At 40.8% G+C, this 15361-nt stretch overlaps 1 protein-coding gene across 1 annotated transcript; it reads left to right on the top strand.

Annotated features, from left to right (window-relative positions):
- On the top strand, positions 1 to 14385 carry LOC133541129 (metalloproteinase inhibitor 2-like). The gene is made up of 5 exons (XM_061884237.1): positions 1 to 19; positions 8590 to 8669; positions 8758 to 8860; positions 13948 to 14069; positions 14160 to 14385. Exons 2-5 carry the CDS (start codon positions 8667 to 8669, stop codon positions 14292 to 14294), a joined length of 363 nt encoding a protein of 120 aa, XP_061740221.1. The 5' UTR covers positions 1 to 19; positions 8590 to 8666; the 3' UTR covers positions 14295 to 14385.
- The last annotated feature ends 976 nt before the right edge of the window (positions 14386 to 15361 follow it).

The following is a 15361-nucleotide window of genomic DNA, read 5'->3' as shown; positions in this document are numbered from 1 at the left end:
TTTATCTGCACTGGTCAAGGTCAGTGTTCTTTACTGTTAAAGACTTTTGGAAGAATCAATCATTCAAAACCACCAGTCAAATGACAAACAAAGTATTCAATGACAGCATTAAATGGAATTTTGTTTAATCTAGATGTTTGTTAACAGGAAGATTGACACAGGCATTGAACTTTTCCACACACCATCCTGAATCACGGTTTCTATCGTATTCCATGGTAACTACCAAACCGTAACTTAAAAGGGTTGGCTGAACAACTATAAGGACTAGCAGGTCATTGTGAGTGCTGCCGGATGGCACAGTACTCATGGATTAAATTTTTGGGAAATTCTGATTGAAACCAATGGGACATCCTTCAAAGTTCCACATTTTCCATCTGATTCCAACTGTTCCAACTTCAACATTTTCAGCCTGTTCAGGAATTGTGTACTTGACTTCAACAATGCTAAAATAATTCCAGGATTTCAGTTCATCTTCAGCATAGGAACATTTACACGCAAATCCTTCAGAAATTGCCTCATTTAGTTTTAAATGTTTAATAAAAAAAAGGAAAATAAGTACAAAAAAAAAGATACAACAATACAACATTTCCACATGTTTTAACCTATTCAAACCATTCCACCTTTGACACATTCCACCATTCTGGAAATTATTTTCATAGTTCAAAAAAAGTTCAGGATTTTCCAGTATTCCTGCTTTTCCGAAGCCCTATTTCCACCCTTTTTTCTGGCGACTACTCCTTCCACATTTTTCAACGCGTTTTAACTGTTTCACCATCGAAGCTTTCCTCTTAATCAGAACTGGTAAAATTCTCGGTTTTCCCGAAATTCCGTATTACCATTTGTCATTTCAACATGTTATTACTTCAACAATTCTCCACCGATTGAGAAATTCTCCAAGACATCAATAAACTTAGATTAGATAGTACTTTATTTATTCCTTCAGGAGAGTGAATGCCTTGGCAGAAGACACCACCTGATTAAATGTAAAACTACAAAGAGCAGACTGCCAAAGATGCCAAAGACTCTTATACCGCAGGATTTTTTATTTTGTCAAATAATCATCAAACGTCGCCGTTGATGTCAGTGATGCTATTTGGAACAGAAATAATATATTTAGTAAGTAGAGAGAAAAAACAAAGAGACCGGGCAACAGCAGCCGCCCGGGCAACAGCAGGCTCCATTGAAATAGTGCACAGAAATCGTTTTTCAATAAACATCTTAGTATCAAACTTAACCACTTTCCACCTTAATATTGAGTTACATAAACAAGTTAAACAGTTTACTTACAGACTTATCTTTTCCAAGGCTTGTGAAAGCTTACACAACTTGTCTACTTCTCAATTGTCTCAACCTGGAAGTGCCCAAACTAATGACGCGTGGTATTTTCATATCGCCAGAAGGTGTCAGTAAGAGTCTACAATCAAATGGGCATAACATTGCAGGTCCCACGGGGCATTTCCTGTACATGGGAAGGGATTCGTTCCCAGGGATTCGAATAAAGAACCAACTCTTTCTTTACTATAGTGGCCTCGATAACGGGAACCTGCTCTCAAAAAGGGATTCGAGTCCATGGAATCGGTTCTTTTCTTATCGAACAACCGAGAGAACCGATTTCGAACATCATCCATAGTGCTAAGAGAGCAGTGCTTGAAGGTTCAATGTGTACAACTGAATATCTTAATTGCTAAGACAGTAATATATTTGTATAGTTCAGATTGGGTTATGTTATTTCTTTAAGGGGAAAGATGCTAATGTTTCGTGTTTTCATGTTAGCATTTAAGATAGCGAGCTGGTGCCAGTATCGGTGCGGCGTCTTCAGTAATGCGGACGTTGTACCGATCCGTTGTGGTGAAGAAGGAGCTGAGCCGGAAGGTAAAGCTCTCAATTTACCAGTCTACGTTCCCATCCTCACCCACGGTCATGAGCTTTGGGTCATTACCGAAAGGATAAGATCATGGGTACAAGCGGCCGAAATGAGTTTCCTCCGCCGGGTGGCGGGGCTCTCCCTTAGAGATAGGGTGAGAAGCTATGCCATCCGGGAGGAACTCAAAGTAAAGCCGCTGCTCCTTCACATCGAGAGGAGCCAGATGAGGTGGTTCGGGCATCTGGTCAGGATGCCACCCGAACGCCTCCCTTGGGGGGTGTTTAGGGCACGTCCAACTGGTAGGAGGCCACGGGGAAGACCCAGGACACGTTCAATCAATCAATCAATGTTTACTTATATAGCCCTAAATCACTAGTGTCTCAAAGGGCTGCACAAACCACAACACTACCACATCCTCGGTAGGCCCACATAAGGGTAAGGAAAACTCACAACCAGTGGGACGTCGGTGACAATGATGACTATGAGAACCTTGGAGAGGACGAAAGCAATGGATGTCGAGCAGGTCTAACATGATACTGTGAAGGTTCAATCCATATTGGATCCAACACAGTCGCGAGAGTCCAGTCCAAAGCGGACCCAACACAGCAGCGAGAGTCCCGTTCACAGCGGAGCCAGCAGGAAAACATCCCAAGCGGAGGCGGATAAGCAGCGCAGAGAGGTCCCCAGCCGATACACAGGCAAGCAGTACATGGCCACCGGATCGGACCGGACCCCCTCCACAAGGGAGAGTAGGACATAGGAGAAAAAGAAAAGAAACGGCAGATCAACTGGTCTAAAAAGGGAGTCTATTTAAAGGCTAGACTATACAAATGAGTTTTAAGGTGAGACTTAAATGCTTCTACTGAGGTGGCATCTCGAACTGTTACCGGGAGGGCATTCCAGAGTACTGGAGCCCGAAATGAAAAAGCTCTATAGCCCGCAGACTTTTTTTGGGCTTTGGGAATCACTAATAAGCCGGAGTCCTTTGAACGCAGATTTCTTGCCGGGACATATGGTACAATACAATCGGCAAGATAGGATGGAGCTAGACCGTGTAGTATTTTATACGTAAGTAGTAAAACCTTAAAGTCACATCTTAAGAGCACAGGAAGCCAGTGCAGGTGAGCCAGTACTGCCGTAATGTGATCAAACTTTCTTGTTCTTGTCAAAAGTCTAGCAGCCGCATTTTGTACCAACTGTAATCTTTTAATGCTAGACATGGGGAAACCCGAAAATAATACGTTACAGTAGTCGAGGCGAAACGTAACAAACGCATGGATAATGATCCCAGCGTCTTTAGTGGACAGAATGGAGCGAATTTTAGCGATATTACGGAGATCAAAGAAGGCCGTTTTAGTAACGCTTTTAGTGTGTGACTCAAAGGAGAGAGTTTTGTCGAATATAATACCCAGATTCTTTACCGTGTCGCCTTGTTTAATTGTTTGATTGTCAAATGTTAGAGTTGTATTATTAAATAGAGGTCGGTGTCTAGCAGGACCGATAATCAGCATTTCCGTTTTTTTGGCGTTGAGTTGCAAAAAGTTAGCGGACATCCATTGTTTAATTTCATTAAGACACGCCTCCAGCTGACTACAATCCAGCATGTTGGTCAGCTTTAGGGGCATGTAGAGTTGGGTGTCATCAGCATTACAGTGAAAGCTAACACCATATTTGCGTATGATGTCACCTAGCGGCAGCATGTAGATGCTGAAGAGTGCAGGGCCAAGGACCGAACCCTGGGGAACTCCACACGTTACCTTAACGTAGTCCGAGGTCACATTGTTATGGGAGACGCACTGCATCCTATCAGTAAGATAAGAGTTAAACCAAGACAGGGCTAAGTCTGACATACCAATTCGTGTTTTGATACGTTCTAATAAAATATTAAGATCGACGGTATCGAAAGCAGCGCTAAGATCGAGGAGCAGCAACATAGATGACGCATCAGAATCCATCGTTAGCAATAGATCATTAGTCATTTTTGCGAGGGCTGTCTCCGTGGAGTGATTTGCCCTGAAACCGGATTGAAAGGTTTCACATAGATTGTTAGACGCTAAGTGTTCATTTAACTGCGCCGCAACAATTTTTTGCAGTATCCGTTGGGAAGACTATGTCTCCCGGCTGGCCTGGGAACGCCTCGGGATCCCCCGGGAAGAGCTAGACGAAGTGGCTGGGCAGAGGGAAGTCTGGGTTCCCCTGCTTAGGCTGTTGCCCCCGCGACCCGACCTCGGATAAGCGGAAGAAGATGGATGGAGTGATGGAGCTGGTGCCAGTCAATCTGTGAGATTATGAAAGTGCAATCATCAATCATGGTTTTTCAATGATTTTAATTTAAAACGGGAATACTAACTGTCTGGAGTTTTACCGCGGTTATCATTAAAACTTGAAAAAAACATTATAACTTATAATTTTGCTGAAGGAACTCTTCTGAAGGAATTAATAAATTACTTGTCAGTCAAGTGGGTCTCCTGTAAATATACTATGAGGGCTTGTTCTGTCCTCACCTTCGATAAGATTTTACTGTGTTTAATTGGGTTCAATAGCCCATTAACACTAGCCATAAGTGTTTACTTGTAAGTGTACCAAAAAATATTCAAATTATAACCCAGCAAGTCTACTCCCATAACAAAAAAAATTTGAAATAACATAAATAAAACAAAGCAAAATAACCAAGGCAAAATAAACGAAAAAAAAACGGAAAAAAGAGGAAAAGTGTAGTTTCAAGGCAGGGGTCTCTAATAAATTACCTTTGGTTAGGCTAGATAAAACTTCTAGCTGTGGGGGAAATCCTTTCCCACCTCTGGGCAGAGGGCCCCCATCATGGCACTCGATAGAGAGAGAAAAAAAATCTATATTCATTACATAGATGCATCCCTCATTTGTATATATTTCTCATCTAGTTGGGGTTATTATATATAGCACAAATGTCTTGGGGTGAATTTAAAGTCACCCTTTTTAAGTTCTGTTCAACTTACCAATACTTTAAGAAGTCAGTCAAGATTAACAGGTCCTCCGGAGAAGACGATGTTTATCTTCTGAAAGCTTGCAATCTCTCCTTGATGCTTTTCTCCGGCTCCTCACCTGTCCCCTCCCGGCTCCTTCCTCCCATGGTCTCCCAGGCAAAACAGGACAGCTGATCCAGCAGGCTCTCCCTCGGCGTAATCACGCTGACTGGCAGTCCTCTGTCCTTCATGTCTCTTGTCACCTCCTCTGCTGTCCGGTACAACTGCGTGCCGTTCTCATAAAACACTCGTAGTTTGGCCGGGAACGGAGTCTGGAAGCGAATATTTCTTTGCTTTAACACTCGCTTCCCTTCAGTATATTCTTTCCTATTTTGAAGGACTGCTGGGGGGTAATCTTGGTCAAAGTATATTAGTCTCCCTTTTAGGAAAATCTTCTTCTTTCCCCAGGCTTTGCGCATGACCTCTTCTTTCATTCTGAAACGGAGGAATTTGACTGTTATTGACCGCGGCTTGTCTTCTCTGTCTCCGGTGGGTCTTGGCGCCAACGCACGGTGCGCTCTTTCGATGTTGAGTTGCGTAGTTACGGGAATTTCCAACATGTCACGCAGCAGTTTTTCCACAAACTCTGGCATGGACGGTCCCTCGACTCCTTCGGGCATGTTGTATATCCTCAAGTTCTCACGTCGGGATCTCCCTTCATAATCCAGTAGTTTGTTTTCTTGCAGATGAATGACTTTTATCATTTTGTTCAACACGTACTCCATGTTGTGAATCAGGTGTTGTACCGAAGGGCCAAAGAGGAGGAGAAGAAGAACGCTTGCGTAAATGGCGTAAACTATCCGTAATGCTGAAACGTCACTTGTGTATATTGGAAAATGTATGTGTGTGAGAGAGAATCAACAGCTGATACAATGGACTCATACTATAATGAAAGTAAGTCATTGATTTCAAGAATATGTGTAATTTATTAATGCTGAAATTCTGTCAACTGACATTGCAGCATTAAGGATAGTTTACGCCATTTACGCAAGCGTTCTTCTTCTCCTCTTTGGCCTTGCCGTTTAACCATCAAACAAACGCCATGGGAACATTGCCCCCTGGAGTTACAAATCCCGATGGGTAACAGATTTCGGTACAACACCGGATTCGGAGATCGCTCGCCAATACGCAAATGGAAGAACAAATGTTACTCAAATAGTGAAAGGTAAGTGTTGATGTTTTTTTTTAGTAACCAGCAAGCACAGTACAGTTAGTAGAAAAACTGTGTTTTTATTACTGTGTATTTGATAGGTGCCGTCGGAAGTTCAACTATTTATTTTATTTATATATACCATAAAATAAATATATATAGCTAGAATTCACTGAAAGTAACGTATTTCTTTCATACATACATATATATATATATATATATATATATATATATATATATATATATATATATATATATATGAAATACTCGCGTTGGTTAATTATTCTACTCCCCTCTTAACCACGCCTCCCCCTCCCCCACCTTCCGAAATCGGAAGTCTCAAGGTTGGCAAAGAAGTCAAATTTTGGATTGGTGACGCACAGTTATGGGACCGTGCCCGCTGGAAAACGTCTAACAAGCAGTTGGTTATTAATAAATATGAAAAATTCTAGCGATCAGAATCAAACAAAATGTAATTAGTTCTACTTAAAAATATTAGTAAAGAGTATGTTGCGTTAGAACTAAAATTACTTTACCCAAAAAGTTAAGAGTACTGTAAATGTAACACTTTACTACCCACCTCTGAACACAACTGATATAGATTTAAAAATCTATATTATTTAATGGAGATTAATCAAAATATAGCATCCCTGCGATTAATCTGATTTAAAGATGTAATAATTTTAAAGCACAAATCTTTAAAAAGCTGGAACACCATAGGCAGTCCTGCAAAGAATAACATCAATAAGGAAAATACTGTTTACACTTTAAATATTTTTATTTGCAAAAGACGTCTATATAAGTTTTCTTCCCTCACACAATTGTGTACCGGTTTGTGTTGGTCTTTCGCGCAAAATCCCAATAAAATAAATTAGATGAGTAAATGTTCAAGGGTTATAAAATATCTATTACCAACAGAATATCCTAGAGCTGAGTTGAAATAGTTTGGACGGTGTATGTGTTTGGTGCTCTTCTATCGACTTGTGTGACCTTGTTCAAGTCACGCTGACATTCAATATTTGGGTCACTCTACCATACGCACTGTCGTGAAAAAAGTTACTTATTTTTTTAAATACTTTGGCTGTAAGTTGCCATCACAACAGTATTTGGGAAAACATTGATTGCCATTGTCTGCCTAGCAACAAGCAGGGCAATATGTTTGTGTAGGCAAAAACTTTACAATGTCTGCTAGGTGCAAACACATTATTTTGCACTTGTTGTGTGTGTGTGTGTGTGTGCTCTTGTATTTCTACCCTTCTTGAGACATTAACAAGGAAAAGTACCTTCCATATGAGGATGTTCGGACCGAAATTAAGGGTACCATTATGGAAAACCATTGCATCTAATAGAGAGCCAAACACTACAGTCCGTGAACATTGCTCCAAAGTCAGCATTTTCAGTTGATTTAATGTGCATACAAAAGTAAATATTGACAGGTGCAAAGGCATCAATATATGATAAAACAAGATGGCAGGTAAAAAAGGACTTTCCTATTCGTCTACAGAAAAACCTGCCAGGTGAACAGCTGATTTTACGACTTATGGTGCTGACGTAAGACATGTGACCCTAGGATGAACAAATACACTACGGTACTAAGACTATGGTGGCCATGAACGGTTAGCGTCTGCAGCTCTGTTGCCCAAAGTGCGGCGCAGGGGCCATCTATGGTCCGTGAATCTTTTGTCATCGGCCTTAAGCAAAAAAAATAAAATAAAATAGAGATCTCATTTGCACCCCTGGTGGTGGAATCTATTAAAATTAGGGTGGTCCCAAAAAGGAGGAATTTTTCAAATTGACTGTGTGTCGGTTTTAAAAGTGCTCCCCTTTGGGCAACGTATGAAATAACAAGTGTGTGTGAGAAATTCAAATGTGCCCCCTTTAGCCAAAATTAATTAAAAAAAATGTTTTTTTAAATTATATGTATATAAAGACATACTCTAATAACTTGATGGAAATAATGAAGATTAAAAACCAATTACAAACAAAAAAATATAAAAATGATATAAAAATTAACTAAAAGCTTACTTTTTTTATTTGCCTAGTTTGTTGTAAATACAAATCTTTATATACCTAGAAAGGGTGGTTCTAAAGAAGTAGGCAGTTTTATCAAGTCTCTAGAAGGTTACCAATACCAGAAAGTGCTTGTGTGTGTGTGTGTGTGTGTGTGTGTGTGTGTGTGTGTGTGTGTGTGTGTGTGTGTTTGTGAGAGAGAGAGAAAGTGGGAGGAGCTTGCAAGGGTAAAAACCCCCATACCGCTCTCTCAAATCCTTATTTTCATCGATTATGAGTTGGATGGTGAAGTTTTGTGAGTTCTTCCTTGTCCTGCTGTGCATGTGGCAGCTGCAAGAAGGAGCACAAGCCTGCACCTGTTTTCCTTTGCATCCGCAGACGCTGATTTGTCAATCAGATGTCAGTAAGTTAAACACGACTTAAATGTATTTGATATTTATTGTGAGTAATTCCACCCCCAGAAAGCAACTGATGAAACCATCATGTTGCGATGTATTTTTTTTTATAGTGCGCTGAAACAACATTCAAGTGTTTTTTAAAAACAATATTTTCCGTCTTTCTAGTTATCAAGGCGAAGGTGGTTGCAGAGAAATATGTGGGGGAATTTAACGACACCATCGAGTATGACATCGACCACACCATGGTTGGTTATTATAAGGCATTTATAGTATTTATTTCATATGTCTCTATGGATGTATGCACATTTTTATTTTGAGCATTTGATTCCCCAGACATTTAAGGGCCCTGAGAGGATTTTTCATACCATCTACACACAATCTTCCTCTGCAGCATGTGGGAGGACTCTGACCATCGGAACAGAATATTTTATCGCAGGTAAAATAAATACTCACACATCTGTCATGAACTGCCAAGACAGATCTGACTTAATATATTATTTCCCAGTGTTTTGTGTTTAGTGAGTGTCAGCGCCGCTTCCTCCCTGTTTTACCACTTCCCTTCCTGTGCTATTAACACACCTGCCTTTGTATGGTGATTTGGACACAAACCTGTTGCTGTTGGAGGCCTATTGTCAGGCTTTCCCCTGACAGTTTGTTTGTGTTTTAGTTTTTTCCTCTGCATTTGTCTTGGTTTCCTCTGTGTGTGTAGTATTTCCTGTTTTTAGTTCCTGTCAGCGCTCTTATTTTGTCTGTTTCCTGTTTTTTTCCTTGTGCGCTGTTTTCTCCTCGGCTGCGGCTGATTGGCACCTGGCCACACCTGGTGTCAATCAACCCGCTTCTATTTGAGTCTGTTTTTGTCCTCCAGTCAGTTGCTGGATTATTGGATTGTCATGTCGCTCTCGTGTCTTGTCGATGTCACGTTTTGCATGTCGCTTATGTATGGTATTGTCGCTTCTGTATGGTATTGACGCGCCTGACGTGTCGTTGCTGCCTAGCGGTAAGCTATAGTTCGTTAAATGTTTGTAGGTTACTGTTTTGGTTCCTTGCTTCTTATTTTGTCTTTGTACAACACGTAACAACTTCTGTTCCCTGTTTTGTTTATGCTAGCCTCGATGCTAGGCCTTTTGTTTTTGCTAGCTTCCATGCTAAGCTCCTTTTGTTAGTTATCCTCCTCGTGCGCGCTTTTTGTCATACCCCTTTGGTTTGTTCTTGTTGTAGTATTTTTATTAAATCATGTTTTCTCACTCCATGCCCGCCTCCATTTCTGCATCTTGGGGTTCGTGACAAACAAACTCTGACACCTATGGGGAAACAGTGCGGTAGGTTTCAGGGACCCTCCTCTTAGCCTCCTTCCGTCCATCCCTGGCATCTGTTCCAGCTTCTCTAGCCGGCATTGCCGGTCAACAGTTCTTTTCCCTCGTCAGGAGAGACATCTGGAATGTCTCTCTAGTCCTCAAAGGCCGTTACATAAACACCCTTTGCATCAACAGCAGTACCATCTGGAACCTGAACGGGAACCTCAACCATTGCTGTAGCACCCATCCAAAACACACGTCTGCCTCCTCTTAGGCCACGGTTGTTGCCATTCCATCGACGCCCTCGGTGTAGTTTGACCCTCTACCCACCCTTTTTGGATTTTATTTTGCATCTGTAATTCAATTGCCGGAGGGTGGAAACTGTTATGACTAGGGTTGGGTATCGAGTATTGGGTATCGATTGGAACCAGGACTATCTTTCCAATTCTCCCGGAATCGTTCAAAAGTTAAAATTTCGATTCCTAGTTTCGATACCCAGTCCGCCGACCGGAAAAAAAGAATAAGTCCGCCGACCAGAAGAAGAAGCCGCTGAACACCAACGAAGAAGCGCCCCACCGCCGGAAGTGTTAGCATAGCCGAGCCTATGTAGCCGAGCGAGTCAGTCAAGCATGGTTGATGGCGTCGGCGGTTGAAAGTGTGGCTTTATTTTACTAAGAAAAATGAAATATCAGCGAAATGTAACACGTGCGACAGGACTGTTTCGTGCTTAAGAAGGTGCACTTCGAACATGATGAAGCACCTCCGAGTTCATGGAGTACAAATAAATGCGCGTCCCGTCTTCGACGCGCTGCGCCGACCGTCGTCCTCTGACTCTTCCTCTGGCTCCGGCTCCGACTCCCACCCTGGCACCTCGGTGAATGCACTGCAGTCCGAATCCGGTAAGTAAAACAATATATATGCAATAAATTATGAGTTTTGCGCCAACGTTGAGGCAGCTAACAAATTAGCCTGCGTATTTTTTCCTAAACAATTTACAACCTGCTAGCCAGGCGCCACGATGTGCTCAGCGTACTCCGTTCACCGTAGCGGCAATGGGGAAGATGTCCGTGCCACAGACGGAAGAGTGCCACAGAGAGGTCACTGCACACATAGTCAAAAGACTCCATCCCTTTTCAGAGGTGGAATCTACAAAATTTAGGTTAGTTAAGCAATAACTTTAGAGCTAATACTGATACTGGGCTAAACAATAACAGCAACATTACATGTTTGTTTATGTTTGCAGGGATATGGTGAAAACTTTCAACCCAAAATACATACCACCCTCCAGGGACTACCTGTCAAACACATTGATCCCGGCATGGTACAAGAAGAATCGGAATCGAGAATAGTCAGGAATCTGAATCGAAACAAAGAATCGGAATCGTTCGAATTCAAACGATATCCAACCCTAGTCATGACCCGCCATGGCAGGTCTGGCTTTATATTACTTCTTAATCTTTGGTTGTTTAGTTAGGTCAGCGCTCATTCCACCCTGTTTTTACACTTTGTCTGCTTCCCCTGCCTCAGTCACAGCTAATGTGGAGCACTGATTGACACATATGCCTCCGTTTGAGGATTAAGATATGCACCTGGAGTGCTTTATATGCTAGCGACAGGCACCCATATTTCCCTCTATCCACGACCCAGCTTGGAGCAACAAAACTTCCAGTCTGCAAAAGAAGACATGTCAGCAACTACTTCCTCACGGGGTTTCAGCGTGCTGGTTTAGGGAATTCCATCCTTTAGAATTCTACAGTTTGGTGGAGAGCCCCCCTCAGCGCCATCGTTATCGGTGTAGCACAGCAGCTGCACAGCTGAAGAGAAGAAGGCATTGTGGAAGATAATACCAACAATCCTCATGCACACCATTGTTTAATCCCCCTGTCTCAGGAAAGAGGTCACAAAGCATCCAGAGTAAGACCATCACACTGAGGGACAACTTCTTTCTGGTAGCTGTTAGTTTGCTGAACTCTGTTGGTGCTCTGTAGCAATGGATACCATCCCCCAGACAGTGATATTTTTTACTTAATGTTCCAAAATGTTATCATCGTTCAAGCATTTTAGATAAGTATGTGATCTCACAATAATGTTGCCCCAAATTTAGCATTGATACTGATATTGACACCTAGTCTTTTACTAAGCCTTACTAAGAACACACTGTTTTGTGCATCCATTTCATCCATCCATTTTTCTACCGCTTATTCCCTTTGGGGTCACGGGGGGCCCTGGTGCCTATCGCAGCTAAAATTGGGCGGAAGGCGGTGTACACCCTGGACAAGTTGCCACCTCATCACAGGAGCATGTACATGGTAAATGGGTTATACTTTTATAGCGCTTTTCTTCTTTCAAGGTACTCAAAGCGCTTTGACACAATTTCTACATTCACCCATTCACACAAACTTTCACACACTGATGGCAGGAGCTGCTAAGCAAGACCCTAACCACGACCCATTTGATTGATTGATTGAAACTTTTATTAGTAGATTGCACAGTACAGTACATATTCCGTACAATTGACCACTAAATGGTAACACCCGAATAAGTTTTTCAACTTGTTTAAGTCGGGATCCACGTTAATCTATTCATGGTAATTAATCAGGAACAAGGGTGAAGTGTCGGTTGGTAGTAGGTGGGGTTCGAACCACGAACCCTCAGGTTCCTGGCACGGCCACTCTCTCAACAGCGCCACGCCGTCCCCAGTTTTATTGCTGAAGAAATCTTAACGTTTTTCAAAATAATGGACTTTATTGAAATGCCCCAGTACAGTATGTGAGCTACACTGCTAACATTGCAGTTGCATTTTAACATCCACACCAGGGGTCACTAACCGTTTTGAAACCAAGAGTTACTTCTTGGGTACTGATTAATGCGGAGAGTTACCAGTTTGATACACACTTAGATAAATTGCCAGAAATAGCCAATTTGCTCAATTTACCTTTAATAAATAAATCTATATATATATATATATATATATATATATATATATATATATGTATTTTTTTTTCCTATTGCGGACGGCTTTTAGTAGAGAATAAATTATGAAAAAACCACTTAATTGAAAGGTTTAAAAGAATGGGAAACACGAAAAAATTTTAAATTATATTTTAAAACCTAGTTTATCTCCAATTTCGACTCATTAAAATTCTAAATTCAACCGAAAAATATGAAGAGAAAAACTAGCTAATTCGAAACTTTTTGAAATTTTTTTAAAAATAATTTATGGAACATCATTAGTACTTTTTCCTGATTAAGATTAATTTTAGAATTTTGATGACATGTTTTAAATAGGTTAAAATCCAATCTGCACTTTGTTAGAATATATAACAAATTGGACAAAGCTATATTTCTAACAAAGACAAATAATTATTTCTTCTAGATTTTCCAAAACAATTGTTTTTAAAGAAATTCAAAAGACTTTGAAATAAGATTTAAATTTGATTCTACAGATTTTCTAGATTTGCCAAAATATTTTTTTTTTAATTTTAACCATATTAAGTTTTGAAGAAATGTTCACAAATATTCTATGTACAAAAAAGCAGAAGCTAAAATGAAGAAATAAATGTATTTATTAAATGTTATTATTATTTTTTACAATAAAAAAAAATGTACCTGAACATTGATTTAAATTGTCAGGAAATAAGAGGAAGGAATTTAAAAGGTAAAAAGGTATATGTGTTTAAAAATCCTAAAATCCTTTTTAAGGTTGTATTTTTTTCTCTAAAATTGTCTTTCTGAAAGTTTTATAAGAAGCAAAGTAAAAAAAAACCAATGCATTTATTTAAACAAGTGAAGACCAAGTCTTTAAGATATTTTCTTGGATTTTCAATTTCTATTTGAGTTTTGTTTCTCTTAGAATTAAAAATGTCCAGCAAAGCGAGACCAGCTTGCTAGTAAATAAATAAAATTTAAAAAATAGAGGCTGCTATTTGAGCTACTTTTAGAACCGGCCAGCGGGCTACTCATCTGGTCCCAATAGGCTACCTGGTGCCCGCGGGCACCGCGTTGGTGACCCCTGATCTACACTATGGTGGGTTAGCCTAATCCCGGAAGACAAAATAAATGACCAAGCTTATATAATACTTCCAGGTTTTAAGATGTGTAGCGAAGCCTGCCTATTCACAAAGCCATTCTCTCTGCAGTGAGTGATGTACTCAAGGTGGTGTGTTCCTCGAGCTCGGAATGGGTATCTGTATCTCATTTAGTTTCCCTTTGTCTTTCTTCATTGCAGGTCTACTAAACTCTGAGGGCTTGCTGCGCATCTCACTGTGCGGCTACGTTGGGTCCTGGGAGGACATGAGCGCCGCCCAACTGAGCTTGGTACAGCGCTATATGAGGAACTGTGATTGCGACGTAAGCAAACCTAAAACGGATGAAAAATGTCAAAATAATTACTTTTTGTTGATTACAGTAAAATCTAAATTTTGCTTTGTTATTCTGCAGATCTCTTACTGCGACGCCTTCGTGTGCGATATGAGCAACCCAACTGAGTGCTTGTGGGCAAACTGGCTCCCTTTTGATTTAATTTGTACCAAAAGACGTGATGGCTCTTGTGCTTGGTACAAAACGCCAGCATAATCCAAATAGGCTTCCATGGATATTGAATACAACTAAAATATTACAACTCAGAAATGTCCAAATTGCAAATAAATCATCAATTCAAAGAAAAGTGTTTTTCTTTGTTTAAGTATTTAAAAAAAAATGATAATAATGGATTTGCACTTTCCAACTCCAAATTACTTGTCTATCGACAGAAATACATAGAACTCTAAATTGACAGTATTGAGCTCTGCTGCATTTTATTGTGGCTGTAGCATTAATCTATTTGGGGGTAGTGGGGCCCTGTGATGAGGTGGCGACTTGTCCAGGGTGTACGCCGCCTTCCGCCCGAATGCAGCTGAGATAGGCTCCAGCACCCCCGTGACCCCAAACGGGACAAGCGGTAGCAAATGGGTGGATCGGGTGGTGGGTTGATTCCTCTTTTGAGTGTACATATTACAGTTTTATTCTGAGAGATACTGTATACAATTTGGGATGGAATTTTTCACGTTGGTAATGCATTGCGTGCGCGTTGTGTCACCCCGGGATGCACGAGGACCAAGACAGGCAGGAATAGCAGGTAGGAGCTTGGTTTAATATACAAAAACAAAAGAACACTGATGCAAAACAGACAAAAAAAAAAGGCATACCTGCGCACGGAAGCTAACGCTAACTAGCATCGAGTCCAAAGTATTGTGCCGAGCGCACGCAAAGCTAAGGCGAGACTTAGCAATAGTAAAGACAAACAAGGTACCAACGTGAATGTTGCGTGGCGCAAACAACGAACCAAGAACGAACTGAAGTCGAAGGCAGGCTTAAATACTCAAGTAACAATCAAAACACAGGTGCGTGACAAAAGCAGAGCAGGTGGAACAAACAAGAAACCATGGTAACCGAACAAACAAGGAAGTGCACAAACTAGGGATCGAAAGAGTCCAAAAATAATCAGAAAACACACAAAAAGGACTCAAGAACAAAAACTATGTATGATCCGGGAGGCGGATCATGACAGGAATTACGGTACTCAGTGGTAACAATTTATGATATACTTCTGTGTTCATGTGGTAATAAATGTAATTATATCAGTTTTACCAGTTATTATATCT

This window comes from Nerophis ophidion, linkage group LG23 (genome assembly GCF_033978795.1).
Source record: "Nerophis ophidion isolate RoL-2023_Sa linkage group LG23, RoL_Noph_v1.0, whole genome shotgun sequence".
Classification (NCBI taxonomy): Eukaryota; Metazoa; Chordata; class Actinopteri; order Syngnathiformes; family Syngnathidae; genus Nerophis; species Nerophis ophidion.
Note: the sequence above shows the minus strand (reverse complement) of the source record. Positions and strands in the feature narration are given on the sequence as shown.